Here is a 19553-nt window from a genome sequence, read left to right on the forward strand (position 1 = left end):
CGCACACACGCACACACACACACACACACACACACTCACTCACTCACTCACTCACTCACTCACTCACTCACTCACTCTCTAACACACACACACACACACACACATATACACACACACACACAGACACAGACACACACACACACACACGGCACACTGAATACAGACTGAGCACCGAGGAAAACAGCTGCACTTACCCCGTGTTGCCAGAGTGTGCCGGTGCCGTTGCATGAATATTTGAAGAGAGACCTACAAGGATCCCGGGAGAACTTTGGGCTCACCTCTGGGGTGCCCCCATGCATCTTTAACGGGCCCCGGCCTCCCTCATAGGGCCCCTCCAAGGGGGGGGAGTGCTGTGAGTGCCCGCTCTCCCCTTCCATGATGAATAAGTAAAGATGTTCAAAGAGCACGGTCCGCCAAGGAGCTGTCTTTGCGGGCCCCGGAGTCAATACCGGACCCGTTTGAGTTCTTGTGAGAGCTGTGCTATTTACAAGTGTAACGATTAGCCCTCAAGTTTGATCTGACTCGGAAGCCTGGTCTTCGTCTTCTTCTCCGGATTCTTCCACAATAAGACGAAGAAGACGAAGAAGAAGAAGAAGAGGCAACTTTTTAAATTAGACTTTTTCTAAGTGTGCATGCAAGACATTCAATCATGGGATTTCCGTTGTATACATTGCAGCGCTGGTGTTTGTTTGCTGACACTTCAAGCTGTTGAGTTGACATTGTGTATAAAATATGAGAATCATTTGCAGCTCCTAAAAACGGTCTGAAACATCTGCTAACTGTCTGGAACATACATTTGAAATATTTATAACATTGATGTGCGTGAACAACGCACATCAATGTTTATTTTTTTCTCCCCCATAAAATCCAATCCATTCCATAGCCTGCAAGTCATCAGACAAATAAACAATAATGTTTACCAAATAGCTTTGTTGTACGACATCATAGCTTATTAAAACGGCATCTCATTAGTGGCACCGAGCAGCCATTTTACATGAGATTAATTGGGGCTTTTTTTTAAACCACTTTCTCTTCATTATCATCCTGTCTTGCAAATGGATTCACCGCGAAGCCACTGCATATTCATTTTACAGGAAGCTTGAAAAATTGTTCGGAAACGAGCCAAAGGTGGAGCCCGACGGAATAATAAACAGGGGTGCTTTGCCTGTCAGGGAGAGAGAAAGGCAGATGTTTTCGCCGGGAGACGGGGGGTTCAGTTCAGGTCTTTTGTCTTTCCCTTCTGTTGTTGACGTCCCCGCCGTCACCTTTTCTTACTTTTAATTGCTGTGTCTGCGGCATGCGTGGTTCTCCCTTAAATATATTTCTTGTCGGCTTTCTGTGCCGTCACGGAGAAGAGTGTGAAGAGAGAGAGAGAGGAAAGTGGGAGTGACATGTAGCTGGTCAGGATGGAACTCGGGTTTCTATGATGCGTATTTGCCAGTGTGGTTAGTGCACTAACAGGCTGAGCCGCAAAGTTACCGAGTTGTTTTGGTTTAGTGTTCTGCCGCCGTGTCTGGTGGAGGTGGTGTTCTATAAAAAGTAGTCTCTCTCCTCTTGTTTCATGGCTTATGCATGCAGACAAGCGTTTATCAATGTTTGATTTCCCGCTCAAAAATTTGGCGGAAATGTGTTTTCGGTTTGAATTCACAGCATGTGATTTTCACAAACCGGTCAAGCGTTGGTGTGTTAGCGGGGTGTTCTTTTGTGGTTTTCCATCTAACACTTTTTTTTTCCAGACTTCACATGCGTTTGGTTGTTTTTTTCCTTTGTATGTGTGATGCGTAGCCTACTCCGGTAGATCAGGGGAGGGCGGTTGGTTGAGTGCCCACGCCAGGCGCAGAAACAAACAGAAAGTTTTGCCTTTTTTTCGCTAAGTTGGGGCCGCTCCCACCTGAGACGAGCCAAACGACTTCAAAGGCAAAGCGGCATCTCAGCCCTGACAGATTCAACTCAAGTGTAATTGCGGTTTCCGACATTAGTCGAATCCGAAAAAAAATCTGTTGAAACATCAAAGCCTCCAACCTTCGAAAGGGAAATGTTTTAGAGAAAAGAGTATTTATTAGAATTAGTACACTGTAGGAATCTCCATGTGAAGCATAATTCCTTAATAGAATAAATGTATAAATAAATACTGTGGGAAAATAAGGCGTCAGTCAACAGAAAGTTGCTGCTGTTTTTTGCATTACTAGTCATATTTGGACCACTATCCTTTAATACTCTCATTCGACAGAAAAAATAAAGCTAATTCATTTTTGCAAGGATGAAAAGAAAGAGTCAAACATGGAATATTTGCCAATGTAATATATTCCGGAAAATTTGTTAGTCTTCCAGAGTAAATGTCAGTGAACGTGTGTTAAAGTGCAATTGTGTTAGTGTTGGTCTGGTGCAACATTTACTTTGTTCTTATAATATCAGTGAAAAATATAAAAACACACCATTAAAATCACTGAAAAAAGGATCTAGTTAGCTTTACTTAGCAGCCAGTCAACCAACGGCAGCGGTCTTGACCTGTGTTTCTATGTTTTCAGTCAGAAAAAATAAAATAAGCCTGTGCTGTGTCACTCCATCATTGCACCGCAGTACATGTAGTGAAGGTATAGACTTCTCTAGTTTTTCTTACCCTTCCCTATTACTGACGGACACAGGTCTATCGCTCTTTCTCTCTCTCTCTCTCTCTCTCTCTCTCTCTCTCTCTTCCCCCTGTCTCTGTGGCTCTCTCTCTGTCTGATTGTGGCTTTAGATTGTCACTGAAATGCAATTTCAGTGGTGGTTTTAAGGAGTTCAACCGGGTGCAATACACGTTTGCACCAAGAACGGTGGGGGGGGGAGGGGCAGACTTGGTAAATGTTTGATTTTATTTATTGGAAATGTTATTAAAAATGAATGAAACTGTAGGACATAATTTTCTCCTCCGTCAGCATGATTGCAGATAGTCCTAGCCCTGGGCCACTCCTGTGGTCACTGGAGGCCCTGTCGGATCACATTCAGTTGGCAAGGTGTTTGTTCTTCCGCTGTTCTGGAGGTCTGGAGTGAGGTGTGAAACCTAATGCCCGACTCTTTGATTTAAACGGCTCTGCGGGCAGCTATTGGTTCAGCCCTTAGGACCAGCACTTCATGCTGATATTAACCGATGTTAAAGCAAACGGCTAGCATCTCCAAGTCATTCAAAAAAGAAATTAGCATCTTTGTCTTTCCTAACCCTATTTTCTTCCTTATGTGTCTTTTGTATGTATTTAGTTATTGACATTAGGATATAATGAGCTCACTGTTTACCACACACTACTATTTTGAGGATTATTATTATTCTAACAAAACTATAACAGTGCATGGGTAATTGCAGTTTTCTTCATCTTTTTTATTTAAACCACTACCCTGGTTATTGTATACTATTTCACTATTTTATTTGCCTGTATTAACTGTGTTTTTTTTGGTGAGATATACCTTTAAAGTAATGAAAAGCAGAAGATAATTTACTGGAATTATGTTGATTAATTTCCAAGACATTGTTCATAAGCTGACTTGATATGTATATTAACATACTTTTTGTCTTATTGAAGATATTCAATCGCTTTGAAGTAAATCATCCCCCTTTGATATGTTACGTTTATTTTAAGTTTTCCAAGCCTGTTCATTCATCATTTTTCACCAGGGCAGTCGTTTACCTGGAGACCAAAGTGTGTAACATGGCTTCGGTTCCCGGTCGGGTTTTTACCCTGTGACCTAACAGACTTATGGGGAACACTCAGCCATCTAGTCGTGACGTGAAACAAGGCGGTTCAGGTTGAGCGCGTATCCAGGCTTAAACCCTGAGAATAGCTCAGTAATGAACAACTGGGATTTAAATTCCAGGTCACATTCAGGATATATGCAGACACAAACGCACACACATCAACCCAAAGGCAGGCACCAACGTTAAAAGAGCTGCTTTTATCATGCCGCTGTGTATGATTGCGAGAAAGAAAAATCAAACAGCAGCAAACTCAAAACGGAAATTTCCATGAATGCATATCAGAACTGAATCGCAACCCCTTCTCCAAAGAAGGCTGTCTAATCTTCACCACACATGTATCATTTTCCCCTCAGCTTTCCTTCTGACAGGTTCTTTTCATCCATGAAACATTTGTTTTTGATTACCCCGATAGTGGCGCCCAGGGCCCCTGCCAAGGCTACCCAGTAAGGGGTATTGGATATAAATGTCTTTTAGTGATTGGCCAGCTCCCCTTTTCACAAACAGAAACACACACAACAAGCAGGCACGCACACACACACACACGCACACGCGTGCAAACACACACGTGCACACACACACACACATGCCCATACGCACACACGCACTCACGCACGAGAACACATGCACACCCACATGCACACGCACGCAAACACACACGCCCGCACACGCACAGGTACACGCACGCACACACACACACACACACACACACACACACACACACACACACAAGCGAATAAACACATAAACACACCCACATGCAGACACACACACACACGCGCGGCTCATCAAATATTCATAGTGGAGACTGGGGAGAACGGTGGGGATATGGGATATTCTCCCGTCTCATCCTGGAGTGGTAGTCAATGCTGTTACAGCTCGGATCCACTTCCACACGGGGTGCGCCGGCTGTTGGACAGGCAGAGACGGGCTGCAGCGAGGGCATGGGAGGGAGCTCAACAAAGGTACTGCACCACACACATCTCTGTGGGCTGCCGCTGGCTGACCGCCTTTGTTGAAGTCGTTGTGGCTCCTTAGACAGGGCTGTGAGGACAGCGCAGGACAGTGGGTTCTAAGAGAGAGAGGGATGACGTGTTGTACGTAAGACCGCAGATGAGAAGAGAACCCACACTTTTTCATGGTATGTTGTCGCTGGACTGTATGTGTGACAATGTGGGGTCTTAAATTACCTTCTTGATGTAAATGTTTGTGAATCCTTTGCGTGGTGATGATGAATTTGATCTTGACTGATTATTTCCCTGCAACTTTTACTGGATAAGTGTTTGATCCGTAATATCTCCAACACCATGGTTGTGACAATCTAGCCCAAGTTGGATATTTGAAAAAGAAATGTCATTGACTTTTGTGCCTTTATGGACAGCACAGACAAGATGCACAAGGAAGTGGATTAAAAGAGAGAGAATTACAAGAACATAGGACTGCTTGTCGCTCAGTGGCGTTTTGACCGGCATTAGACGCCTACTCATAGTACAATTACATTTTCATCCTGCCTTATCAGTTTCCTGCATGTCAACCTGGGAACTTTTATTTGTAATTCAACTTCCATGATTGATGGATTTGCTATACATCCAACTAAATGTGATGGATTTGCTATACTAATGTGATCAGAGATTATTGTTAGCCACAACTTGTATTGATGAAGTTCAATACTATAATTTGTAAAGTCTGCACCACAAAATTCGTGCATATTATTATGGCAACACATTGACTAATCCCTGCCATCACTTGCAATGTGATACGCATATTAAGTTGTTGTTTTTTTGTACAAGGAGGAGACAATTAGGTAATTGTCGGCAGGGATTATGAAGTCAACGAGGTGCATCAATCCGTTTTGGATATGTTATTGTCAGAGTACAGCAGGGACATTCTGATCAGCGAATTAGAGAATGGAACAGACAAAGAAGGGATCAGACACACAGATAATGGACTCGGGGCTTTGAGGCAAATCAAATAGTTTGACCCTGTTTGATGCCGAGGGAGAAGCCACAACATTGTTTCTAATGCGGGATCCAGCAGTCCTTTGTCATAGCAGAACTTCTGGGGAGAGACAGCCAGGCAGAATTGGCATGGGCTGGATTTACACCTTGGTTCCTGTTTCATTACGGAGATATTAAACAGAAGAAAACCAATTATCGCGGGTGACGGAAGCTTTCATCAGCTTCATCCACTTTAATAGGTATAGTTCTACAGTGGCCAGTCTCCACCATTTGAAACCTTTATAGACGCTTTTTAACAGTTCTCCACTTCTGGGTGAGTTTGTGTTGGCCAATCACGCACTTACAGATCCCTGCCTCCAGCAATGTGATTGGTCGAACAAATATGATGCGAAAAACAGTGAAACGCAGCGTTCTCCCATATTAAACTCGCCTGCCATCAGACTTTAGGTATTAATCTAAATGCAGATTTGTGAGACGGCATTTGTGCAAAGTCTTTAGAAAGAAACGTCAACAGCTAAATGCTTTGAACATATATGTGGCATCATTATAAATGGATCTTGGTCATTATTTCACTGTGACAGCCGGAATTTTCTACAATTCCGACAAAATCCACGATATCGCCCAAATTCTAAGTAAAGTAGTTCATATGTTAAAACGATGACATTTGTCGACAGAAACAATAGCCGAACTTCTGTCAAGTATTACACTTATTTGCAGGGGAAGGGGGGGGGGGGGGGGGGGGTTTCACGGCCGTCTTATATCAGGTGACTTGATTTAATCTTGTTAAGTAATCACAAAATCCAATCGTACGCTCAAAGTTAGCCTTCAACTCCTCAGCCGTCCGCTCTGTGTAACTCATCCCCTAAGAGCTATCTCCTTCCCCGGGGGACAGGGGGGGGGTGGTCGGACACGGCGGGTAAAACTGGGCCATCCCCCCCGTTGTGTTATGCCGATACAGAGCCCCCTCTGAAAGCGTTCTGCCGGAGGAGGGCTGCCCCCCCACGCGCTAAATGTGGAAGGAGGAGATAGTGCATTCTCATGTTATCTGCCGCCGGGACCCTTGGCCCGTTGGACGTTTTCTCATTTCACAGATTTGACCAGCGGCTGACCTTGGCGACTCTAAGTGCTTTCAAGGCAGAGACAAGTCTGGGCTCTTTCTAGTGGTGTCTTCCACGTAGAGGTGGACTCACACACACACTCACACTCACACACACACACACACACACACACACACTCTCGTTCACTCACTCGCTCGCACACACGCGCTCACGCACACACGCTCAGACACGTGAGCACACACACACCCACGTAAGCAAACACGCGTACACACTCACACGTACGCACACACACACACACACACACACACACACACACACACACACACACGCACACACACAGATAGGCACACGGACACTGGGCTCTTTTCACTTTTGCCAATTTCTCTGATGCCCGGAGCCTCGGCGCCCAGTCCCTTTCTATTTTTCAATAACACGGACACACAAAGACATTCATCTGGGCTTTTAATGCTCCGTCCTCGGGGGGGCGTGGGGCCATACGTTTACGACTCCTGACGTCAGGCGCCGAGCGCGCGCGAGAGAGGGAGAGAGCGAGCGCTGGGAGGGACCAGAGAGGGAGAGAGAGAGTGCTGGGAGGGACGAGAGAGGGAGAGAGAGAGCGCTGGGAGGGACGAGAGAGGGAGAGAGAGAGCGCTGGGAGGGACGAGAGAGGGAGAGAGCGAGCGCTGGGAGGGACCAGAGAGAGGGAGAGAGAGAGCGCTGGGAGGGACCAGAGAGGGAGAGAGAGAGCGCTGGGAGGGACGAGAGAGGGAGAGAGAGAGCGCTGGGAGGGACCAGAGAGGGAGAGAGAGAGCGCCGGGAGGGACGAGAGAGGGAGAGAGAGAGCGCCGGGAGGGACGAGAGAGGGCCGCGCACGACACAGTCGCGCACGCATGCACGCACTCACACAGGAACCCACTGAGAGAAGAACTGGAGCCCATACCTTTCACCCTGGGGGGGAGTCGGGGAGCTTCCGATGCTAATCGCCTTGTCTCGCACACGTTGGTGATAATTAGAGCCAGCATGTCTGAATCCACACCGGAGGCGCACTCCTCACAAGAGAGGGAGGAGGGACGGGGGAGGGCGATGGAAATGATACGCTGTCGGGGTGGAGGATACACACTTGTCAGGAGTGTTTTCTCAGTAGTATCAGAGGCGTCCGTCTCCTTCCCTCCCCCGCGCGTCGTGTGCTAATCTGGGTCAGGGTGCTAACTGCTTCCGGGCAGCTTGGGAGAGGCCTGCTCACGAATAGATCATTCCTCACGCCTCATTAAGCTCCTCTGCCGGCCGCCGCCGCCCGCCGTCCGCCGCTGCCACCGACGCCACCGTCATCAGAACAGGCGGGAAAAAACCTCCCCGGTTCTCACTCACTTGACCTTAAAAGTAAACATTGCGGGATGGCGTCGCCCTGGCGTACCTACTATCTTAAGCAAGGCTAAGAGCCACTCTGTCTTTGCCCAGTGGCAGTCAATCTGAGGTTGCCAGTGGTTACCCGTCTCTGACTAAGATATCACAGCCTGTGCTATGGGGATGTAGGGCAGATGTTGAACTAGCGCGCTACAGCCTGTGATTGCTCTGGGGGACAGTTCAGCACTCAATTGAATTCCAGGGTCGAAGCAATGCTGTTCGACAGCCTGGACATAGCATTAGCCCAGCGTTTGCCTGGTATAAACGTATTAGAATCCCAAGGCGTGACTTCTGATTTGAGATAAGCCTGGTGGTAGTGTCGGCCTGGTGGTAGCATCAGCCTGGAAGAAGGAGCGTTAGTCTGGTAGTAGAGTCGGCCTGGTAGTAGCGTTAGCCTGGTAGTAGCGTTAGCCTGGTAGTAGCGTTAGCCTGGTAGTAGCGTTAGCCTGGTAGAAGCGTTAGCCTGGTAGTAGCGTTAGCCTGGTAGAAGCGTTAGCCTGGTAGTAGCGTTAGCCTGGTAGTAGCGTTAGCCTGGTAGTAGCGTGTGCCTGGTAGTCTGGTAGCATCGCAGTCTGGTAGTAGCATCAGCCTTGTAGTAGCGTCGGTCTGGTAGCATCGCGGCCTGGTAGTAGTGTTAGCCTGATAGTCTGGTAGTAGTGTCAGCCTTGTAGTAGCGTTAGCCTGATAGTAGCGTTAGCCTGATAGTAGCGTTAGCCTGGTAGTAGCGTCGGCCTGGTAGTCTGGTAGTAGCATTAGCCTGATAGTAGCGTTAGCCTGGTAGTAGCGTTAGCCTGATAGTAGCGTCAGCCTGGTAGTAGCGTTAGCCTGGTAGTCTGGTAGCATCGTGGCCTGGTAGTAGCGTTAGCCTGATAGTCTGGTAGTAGCGTCAGCCTTGTAGTAGCGTTAGCCTGGTAGTAGCGTTAGCCTGATAGTCTGGTAGTAGTGTCAGCCTTGTAGTAGCGTCAGCCTTGTAGTAGCGTTATCCTGGTAGTAGCGTTAGCCTGGTAGTCTGGTAGCATCGCGGCCTGGTATTAGCATCAGCCTTGTAGTAGCGTCTGTCTGGTGAGCGTGTTGCTTGCGTCAGTGTGTTACACAGAATCCCGAGGTTTATCATGGTACACACTAACCGCGTTTCTCCGAGCCAACCGAAAAATGGAAATCAGACGAGGGGGGAAACGCCGACGCTGCTTTGAAGAAGAACCTCTTCACAATCACGTTCCGTCGACGCCCGGAGCCGAGCCGTCAGGGTGCTGCGGAGCGCCGACGAGGCAGCGAGAGAGGAGCCACAGTGTTTAGGCGCTTTGATGCCTGATTGCTCTAAAGATGGCATCAGTGGGAGACACATGCTCAATAATTCATCAGGAGCCCCTTTTCGCATTTCGTGCACCACCTGCGCCACTGGTGCTGCGGGCAATAAAGAGAGTTGTGAGTGGTGGTGATGGATTCAACATCCTCGTTCCCCATCTCCTCTCCCATCGTTTCCAACACAGAATGAGGTCCACTCCTTGCAGAATAATGCCCCCGGATCACCGAAGGAAATGGAAAGGCCTCCAGAACAGGGGGGGAAAGGGACCTTTATGATTATGCTGCACTATATTGATCCCTGAAAGGGAAACTTTATCAATAATGTATTATAACAAAGACACATTTATGGTTTAATTTAGGTAATTTGATGCCACCATGCATTTTAAGTCACCATATGCCACGATAAACTCATATGACAAGTCAAAGAAGCCAAACAAGCAGGACTGGGAGACATATAGGCTCACGCAACGAAGAAATACACAGAGGTACATAATCAGCACTGCTGCACTGACTACACACACAAGTGAAAGTGAGCTAATCTTTAAAGTTCATCGTTTCCTAACCCTGTGTACCATGAACGTCGTCCGCCATCGATGACCGTCATCAACACGGCGATAAGCTTTCATTCAGTTTCTTTCTCTCGGAAAACGCATGGTTTCTTTGTGTCGGTCTAGCAGACAGGCGAGCCGTTTCTCAGAGCTACCCTGCTCCAAAGGGGGTTGCTTTGCACACTGGTCTCCCCGGGGGGGGGTTAACAGCTGGATGTTGCGTCATCACCAGGCTTCTGATCGCTCCCCCGGGGCGCTGGGGGTAGCTGGGGTAGGCTGGTGGAGAAAGGACAGCTTGGACTCGAGTATCCCTAGGGAACACATCAAGCTTTCTCCTCTCTTCATCGCTCTTCATCTCTCACTCCCTCTCTCCCTTTCTCCCGCTCTCATCCTCCGTCCCTCACCTCCCTCCCTCTGTCCCTCTGCATTTCCCTCTTCCTCTCCACCCCTCTCTACCCTTCTCCCTCCACTCTCCTCTCCGTTTCTCTCTCTCTCTCTCTCTCTCTCTCTCTCTCTCTCTCTCTCTCTCTCTCTCTCTCTCGCTCTCTCTCCATCTCTCCTCTCCTCTTTCTTCTCCACTCCATGCCACCTTTCCTCTCCTCCGCACTTAATCTTTACCTCCCGCTCCCTCGCCTCTCTCTGCGTCTCCCTCTTGAATCCATCCCTCTCTCTGCGCTCTCCCTCTTCTCTCCCTCCCCATCTCTCTCCCCGTTAGCGAGTGAGCCCAGGCGGCTGTCAGCAGTGATGGGATGCGGGGGCGCGTCGGCGGTGGTGGGTGTCTCGGTACATCTGTTAGGACCGGGGTTGGGGCAATGCTGGCACCCTGGGGCCCCTGGGGGCCTAGTCGGCACCACAACAATTTGGAGTTTGGAAGCACAACAGGCAGGGGGCATGCAGAACACAGCTGGAACCACCACTCAAAACAAACGGTGTATACCTTAGTGTGTCCTTGTGTGTGTGTGTGTGTGTGTGTGTGTGTGTGTGTGTGTGTGCATGTGTGTGTTTGTGTGTGTGCATTTACTTTTGTTTGAGTTTGTTGGTGTGTGGGTATCTGTGTGGGTGTATTTGCCTGTGTGTGTGTGTGTGTGTGTGTGTGTGCGTGCGCAACTACTTTTATGAGGTCTCTGTGTGTGTTTGTGTGCTTGAACTTTTCTTTGTGTGTGAGTCTGAATGTGTGTGAGTGTGACTGTGTTACATGTCTGTACGGGTCCACACCGGTTAGGAACACCCCGCCATATTGCCTGGAGAACCGCTGTCCCGAAGAGTGATAGTCTGAATAGGAAATTACACGATAAAACTCTGAGCAAACCACTTCAATCAGCCCCGTCCCCAACACCGCCTCGTTAAACCATAACAAGGGTTATTCATAGATTAAACTAAAGCGCTCGGATATCTAACAAGGGCCGATTAGCCCCTACACACGACAGGATTCCTTTGTTGAGCGGCTGTAGGAATTTGGGGAACGATAAAGAAGTGTTTGACCAATTGAAATCATTAACACAACAGCCGTTTCATAATAAAGGGATTTATTATTCCCCGTAGCTGTGGCGCAATTTGGTTATCAACAAAGGACCCTGTGTTCCCCGACTTGCCTCCGCTAATCGAGAAGTGGAAATCCATTCACGGTGGTTGAAGACCTGCCACAAAGCAACTGCTGAATCCAGGCAAATCTGGAGGCTTAATTGATTATTTGCGCGGCGCTGTATATCTGCAAGGTGCAGGCAGCCCAGGGGAAATAATGTAAAACAGATAACAAGATGAAATGTGGGAGAATTGCTTTCTGCGGCCCCTTTTATTAATCCGCCCCTCTCTCGTGCGCGTTCTGGGCCTGCATCACCCCGCCGTCTAGATTTCCCTCTATTAAGCCCGGCCCAGACGCTCGCCTTCCAAGAACCGTCTGCTGCTAAATAGAAATTTAAGTGTCAGAGATTCAGATTGCGACAGGGGGGAGGCGGGAGGGGTTTCTCAGCGGTTGTTTGTTTGATTTCTGAATTAAACAATAAGGTGCGGCTGTATAGAAAACGTCTCGGCATTAAGCATTTCACTTTTTTCTTTCTTCGTTATTCCTTCGCCCTCGATCACACGCTTCCCCGCTGGCATTTAAATGAGTCGATTCATTATGTTGTGCTTTGCGGGGCAGCCGTTTAGTTTTTTTATCTTCTGTTTTCTCGGCAGAGATGTTAGGGCCGTAACTATTCATTTTTGTGCACACCAAGGTTGTTTTTCATGAGCTCTCTTTTGCAATTCCTCCTAGCTGTGTTGATTCGTTTACAGCCGTGCTGGAGGCTGGAGGTGTACCGGGGTCTGAATGACATCCCCAGTATGACATCGTCATCATTAGCCCGTAGATCTGAATCATCAACGCTAACGTGCGCTGACACACTTGCAAAGAAGTGTTGTGAATTTGCTTTGGCCATAAACACTATAATGCAAACATCGGATGACTGTCTCACGCTTGTCTATGTTTCTGTATCCGTCCCTATTCAACCTTAGATAAAATAAAAAAATAAACCTTTCAACACGCATGCAGTTGCTTGCACACACGCGCCGAAGTGTGTGTGTTACACCGAAGTGCGACACGTCGACATCAGCTCTCTCTCATGCACAAAAAATATTTGAAATTCCGATATTTATCTTGACCATTAGGATTGGCAGAAAATGGTCAAATTGCTTATACACACAAATCACATATATACTGCCCATAAATCCGGGTAGGAAGTGAATATTGACTGACTGCCAATAAGCACGCTCGCACACAGTACTACATGGGCCCAAATTCACAAACACTGTACCAGCACAAACCATTAAGTGACACCCCCCCCACGCAAGTTCATTTCTGCTGACATTAGCAGAGACGCACTATAGACTGACGCACGTTATCTGGAAGCACGTCGACACACAAACAGAGACGCCAAACAGTCCCCATTCTTTCCCGGAGAAGCCAATCGCATCATCTCATCATGGTCTGTTTCTCGTTTCACTCAGCTTGATTGGGTGTGCATGTGGTGTTGTACTGTTGTTGCACTTGCATTTACCTTCCGTATAACAGAGCGCAGGCGTTGTCGGCTGGGAGCCGCCAAGAGTATTTAACACTGACACATGCACGCACACAGCGGCACAGGTTAGAAAGTGCTCTATAAATGCAGTCCATTTGCCATTTAAACAAAGAAACACCACAACGGAAGAGTAGTGAAAACAGGTATAAACACATGCCCGAAATTAATGTTGAAATGGGCCAAAGAAATTACTATAATACAAGGTTGGAAAATGCACTGACAGTGACTGCGCATACATTTACATGATAAGTGTTGACAACAACAACAACAACCTTGTTGTACTGTTGGTTGGCTTGGCCAGGATCCATCATCGATGCATTCTCTGCCACACCCACACTCTGTTGAGAGCTAGTCCTTACCGCGTTTCAACCTGCTATTGAGTACAGTCGGTACACAGTTATTTCTCCTCTTGGTCGATGACCAACGGCTTGGAAAACCTCCTGGGGTGGTCCTAATGATTCTCCTCATCGCCATGCATGAGCACGGCTCTCCGGCTGACCCATCGCGACGGCCACTTTCTGCTGCCTCCCCTCTCCTCCTTCACCTCCCCTCTTCCACCTCCCCTTCTCCTCCTCATCCTCAACCTATACCTCTCTTCCTTCTCCTCCATAGCTCCTATGCCTCCTCCACCTGTCTTACTCCACCTCCACCTTTCCTCATCATCATCATCCTCCTCCTCCACCTCCCCTCATCCTCCACCTCCTCCTCCTCTCTTCCTACTCCTCCACCCCCCTATTTCTCCTCCTCCTCCTCCTCTCTTCCTTCTCCTCCACAGCTCCTATTCCTCCTCCACCTGTCTTCCTCCACCTCCACCTTTCCTCATCATCATCATCATCCTCCTCCACCTCCCCTCATCCTCCACCTCCTCCTCCTCCCTTCCTACTCCTCCACCCCCCTATTCCTCCTCCTCCTCCTCTCTTCCTACTCCTCCCCTGCTCCTATTCCTCCTCCACCTCTCTTCCTCCACCTCCCCTCATCCTCCCTCTGCATTGTGTTACAGAAGAGGTCTACACTATCCGAGGAGGAGATGTGGAACAAAGCATTAAACACTACCGTGACAAAACACTGGCTATTGGTAATGGTGTTTCTGCTAATTGTCTTAAAAACGTAACACCTTCCACTAATGAAGAGAACCGCTGTGATTACCCTTGAGAGAGAGAGAGAGAGAGAGAGGGAGAGAGGGAGAGACAGGGAGAGGAAAACGTGTTTCGTGCACATGTGGAGAGAGAGCTACAGGGTTTAGAAAGCGTGCAGGCTGTCCTTGACCAGCATCACATGGCAGGGGTGATTCCAAGCGGGCACTCGTACACAACCTCTATTGCCTACCCTTTTATCTTCAAAGCTGCCGTGTTTATTCCTATCGCGTAGAGCTATATTTAACGCACAGAGCTGTCGGCTGAATACATGGTTTCAATGCTGATTAGTAAAAAAAAAAAAAAACTGCTTGTTAGGTGAGTAATTGCTGTCCTCACAAGAAAGTATAGGTTGGGGATTGTGACGAGAAGGGACTGCGGTGGATGGATATGTTATATTCAGTTTTCTGTGCAAAGAGGTTTATTGACGAGCCAGGTCCCAGGTGGGGCTGTTTGGCGGTGCAGGTAATCGATGAGAGTATGTGTGGACATTGAGCTGAGCTTAGAACTGGTTAGTATTCCATTAGGTGTCTTCTGGGCTGCTGCTGCTGCAATGCCACATATTAGCATGTTGATCTAAAAAAATTAAAATAAACCAACAACTAACACAAAAAACTCCAAACAAACCCTGGTTTCTCCATTGTATTGTTTCTGCATTATAGTGTTTCTGTAGGCTATTGATGTCTGTGTGACTTATTCCAAAAGGATAGGAAATCAGAACTCAGTTTGAGGGAACAAATTGAACCAAATGTACTTGTTTTGTGCTTCCGATTACACACAGTGTTTGCATTGCTGTCATGTGCCGAGATTTCGGCGAGTTACAAAATCTTGGAAGTGCTGATAGTAAATAAGCGACCTGGTGGCCATCTTGGTTCTAAACACTAGCAGCGTGGGGGGGGAACTGAATGGGATCCCACATTCGGCAGCTATTCAGAAGCAAGATGGTCTCGTTGGATCAGTCCAACGGCTTATCGCAGTCGCCCAGGTGGCAACATAGGGGCCCTTTAAGTGATGATGGGGGTCCTTTGGGGAACGACGAGGTCCAATGTGTGTCGCTCCCTGTGCTTCCCGTGCAGGTTCCGCTGACAGTCAGACCAGCATGAGGCTGGTGTGGAAGTCCCTGGACAAGATGAGGTGTCTTCGGAAACGGTCCACCATCCCCCTTCTCGGCTTCCTCATCACCTTTCTCCTCTTCCTCAACCTCTACATCGAGGACGGATACGTGCTGGTCAGCAGGTCTTCTATTGGACGTTGTACCACTGCATTGTTGAATACTTGATCCTGATTGGTCAATAACGTTCCAAGGGCAAGCATGATTTTTTTTTCCCGATAATGGGGCACGGTCGTTGATTAGCTTTTCAAAATCAATCGATGAGCGATCGCCGGTATTAACAACAACGGTCAAATAGAGCATCGAACAGATGTTTTCTTGGCAACCACAGCAAGAACGATATGCTCACCGCAGAAAAAAATATTAACAGATGGTTATTCCAATCTGTTCATGAATTTGACCCTAAAACTGAAATATATATTTTTATGAGTAAATGGTAGTACACATTAACAAAATACCAAAAACATGTTTACATTTTCAGAATAGGATCCCGAGCTGGAATCGTGCTGAGGATTTATTTCTTATTCATGACGACACGGTGATCATCCAAATACATTATCTGTATTTGTCGTTTGAATTATTAAGAGGTAGCTCATGTCTTCTGCACATTCGTGGCCCATTTAAAGTCTTGTGCGTTTGGCTTTACAAACTGCCCAGAAGGATTTTAAGGATCTTCTTCCCAGAGCACAGAACACCAAAAAACATTAAGGCTGTTCCTGACAAGTTAGAACACTGTTTCCCCACCTCTGGCCCTCAGGAGCTGGCTGACTGAGAATATTTTCTGACAAAATAAAATAGTCATTTTAAAGGTTTGAATGGTCTCATAAATGTACAGACTTCCTAATGATTTATAGTCCATTTAAAGCCAAGAATCATCACGACTACTAAACAATGTGTGGTGTGATGTGTGTATGTTCGCTGGGACATTTGTAAATATGTTTATATTCCAGGCATAAATGAAGGAAGTTTCAGAGCTAAAAACGGTTGGGTTAAGGCCGGTTTATAGTCCTCCGTAAAGTGCTGTACGTAGACACGGAGAGCCCTCTCTGTAGCCGGAGAGGCTGTCGGAGACCCTCTCCGTAATTTACGTGTGCGTCCAATATTTTTTAACTATCCGTCGACGCAACGGAGACGGCAAGGGCTGTGATTGGTCCTTTAACAAAGTAATTTCCGAAATCACTTCTCCGGTTTGATTCTACACCTTATTTACTTTGTACATTGTTTACTTTGCACATTAAGGACCAATAAAACACCAAATAAGAATTGAAAAGCTTTGGAAGTTTATGTACCACACTATTTACATGGTTAGTCGTCAACATATAAGATCGATCGGGCGGCGAATTGCATTGCGTATCCGACATCCCGACGGAGAACTTCGATTGCTCGAGGGGTCTCCGTAGTTACAGATTACGGAGTCGGAGTAGTATACTTGGGCCTTTAGTAAGTCAACATGCTGTTGTATACCTCTGTATTCAGGAGGAGGACAAGAGGCAGCTCCGGGAATCGTCAGCGCACCCCACCACTTCAGAGCGATACGGCCACACGTTTCGGGAACTCACCAATTTCTCTGGAACCATCAACGTGACGTATCGCTATCTAGCTGGGACGCCTCTTAATCGCAAGAGTATGTTTATTTTTTTTTTCGGCCATTTGTAAAAGTTTGGGAAAAAAAGTTAAATGTCATTATAATTGAACTGAAATTGTTGTTGTTGTTGTTTCTTTGCCCGCTAAAGGTATGTCAACCATGCTGGGAAAGATAATTTTAATCTTATTGCTTATATGGTTGAATAAAATGAAACAGGTTTTATTTGGTATAACATTTACTTTTAAAGAACTGTTGACGTGATACTTGAATCACAAGCAATCTGACGTAGCGTCGTCGTAACAATCAGTAAATGTTTTTCCTTTTTTTTTTAACAGAGTATCTTACCATCGGTCTCTCATCGGTCAAGAGGAAAAGAGGAAACTACTTGCTGGAAACGATCAAATCCATCTTCGACCAGTCCAGCTACGAGGAGCTGAAAGAGATTGTGGTGGTGGTCCACCTGGCCGACTTTGACCTGGTGTGGTGCGAGAACCTAGTGCAAGAAATCACCAGGAAGTTCGCCCACCACATCATAGCAGGACGCCTGCTGGTCATCCAGGCACCGGAGGAGTATTACCCGTCTCTGGACGGCCTCAAAAGGAACTACAACGACCCGGAAGACCGGGTCCGGTTCCGCTCCAAACAGAACGTAGACTACGCTTTCCTCCTCAACTTCTGCACGAACCTCTCCGACTTCTACATGATGCTGGAGGACGACGTGCGCTGCTCCAGGAACTTCCTGACCTCCCTGAAGAAGGTGATCACCTCCAGGGAAGGATCCTACTGGGTGATGCTGGAGTTCTCCAAGCTGGGCTACATCGGGAAGCTCTACCACTCCAGAGACCTTCCGCGCCTGGCCCACTTCCTGCTCATGTTCTACCAGGAGATGCCGTGCGACTGGCTCCTGATTCACTTCAGGGGCCTGCTGGCCCAGAAGGACGTGATCCGCTTTAAGCCCTCGCTGTTCCAGCACATGGGTTACTACTCTTCCTATAAAGGGGCTGAGAACAAGCTGAAGGACGACGACTTTGAGGAGGACTCCATAGACATACCAGACAACCCTCCGGCCAGTCTGTACACAAACATCAACGTGTTTGAGAACTACGACGCCACCAAGGCCTACAGCAGCATAGACGAGTACTTCTGGGGGAAGCCCCCCTCCACCGGAGACTTCTTTGTTATCGTCTTCAACAAGTCGACCAAGATGAATAAAATCAAAATCATCACCGGGTCGGACGACCGACAGAACGACATTCTCCACCGCGGGGCTCTGGAGGTGGGCGAGAAGCTGGTGGGAACCAAAAAGGGGAAACAGTGCACATCCTACATCACATTAGGGGAGTTTAAAAATGGCCACATCGAGGTGCAAAACGTGGACCATAAAATCGCCTTTGACATTGAGTGTGTCCGTATTGTGGTGACAGCAAGTCAAAAAGAATGGCTTATCATTAGGAGCATCAGTTTATGGACTACACAACCCCCGGGTCAATGAGGGCTTGGCGATATGACTCATATAGGCAAATCTTTTTTATTATTTATTAATTTAGGTATTTTCTTGTTATTTATCAATTCCATGGATGTTATTGTGTATTTATAAGACATTATTTGGATTGCGAAAAACAATCTTTTTATTATTTTATTTTTTTATACCCACAGGCAAAAGTATTATCTTTGGTGTTCAAATCCTTCGACTCATTACCAAGGACTGCTTTTTCTTGGTTTGACCTTGAGGATTCATAAAAGTACTTTGTTTTCTATAAGTTTTCAAAGTAATTTGTTTATTTTTTCTTTCAAATCCATCCTCACTGTTCTGTTGGAAAGCAATTAGCCAGCCGCAACCATTTAGAATTCATTTCTCAAGGAAGATAAAACACTTCAGCTTTTCAAATTGAAAAATGCTCCGTGGTAAATAAGACAAAAATAGATAATTGAATAAATCAGAATAACTTAATAAACTAATTTATTACAATATAAATAATATCTGGTGAATGGATGATGATTCAATTCAGCACTTTACACACTGAAAAGAAGATAAATAATTGGCTGATAATGCCGTCTAAATGAGGAAGAGGATAACCATTATCTAGTGCTTCACTTTACATCTTCAAATTTTGTTTCTATTTTTGGTGGCAAGTGGAGGGGTCTTTCTTCTCCTTTCCAAAGTGGCGCCCCCCAACAGCATTGTGTTGATGGCCATTCATCCATTCACGAGCGATCAAACGACTGCTGAAGTGTAGCCGCGGGGACGCCGCTCTCCGTGCGCGTCCCTATTTGGCCTCGGAATTATTTCCATCCTTGGACGTCCACAAGGACGTTGCCTTGAATATTCATGCGTGTCGTATCTGACTCTACCAGCCGCTGCGTCTGCTATCCCCGCAGGGCCGGCGTCTGCGGAGGCTGCTGCTTCTGGTGGAGATGTTTCCACCAGAAGTGCGGTGCGGCTCCTTCAGCAGCAGAAGACAACAGGACATGTTTGTTTTGGCTCTTTCGCCGGGATTGGATGGGCTAGGCAGCGTAGGGGTGTGTGTAGAACACAGCCTCACACACACAGGCACGCACACACGAATGCACGCACAGACACAACCCTGATCTCTGGGTCTGCTTTTTATTTATTTAATTTTTTTATTTTGTTCAACCACAGCACAATTTTCCTCCAGTAAATTGGTCC

At 47.0% G+C, this 19553-nt stretch overlaps 1 protein-coding gene across 1 annotated transcript in view; it reads left to right on the forward strand.

Moving 5' to 3' along the window:
* LOC307080445 (alpha-1,3-mannosyl-glycoprotein 4-beta-N-acetylglucosaminyltransferase C-like) overlaps window positions 1-18377 on the forward strand; it is a gene marked incomplete at its 3' end in the record, with an annotated part of 99198 nt that extends 80821 nt beyond the window's left edge. Inside the window, exons 3-5 of the mRNA XM_079743138.1 lie at window positions 15266-15417; window positions 16777-16924; window positions 17221-18377. Of these exons, the coding sequence (XP_079599264.1) occupies window positions 15266-15417; window positions 16777-16924; window positions 17221-18377 (1457 nt within the window). The remainder of the gene's footprint in view (window positions 1-15265; window positions 15418-16776; window positions 16925-17220) is intronic.
* Window positions 18378-19553: the final 1176 nt, after the last annotated feature.

Source organism: Pollachius pollachius (genome assembly GCF_949987615.1).
Source record: "Pollachius pollachius genome assembly, chromosome: 9".
NCBI classification, from domain to species: Eukaryota; Metazoa; Chordata; class Actinopteri; order Gadiformes; family Gadidae; genus Pollachius; species Pollachius pollachius.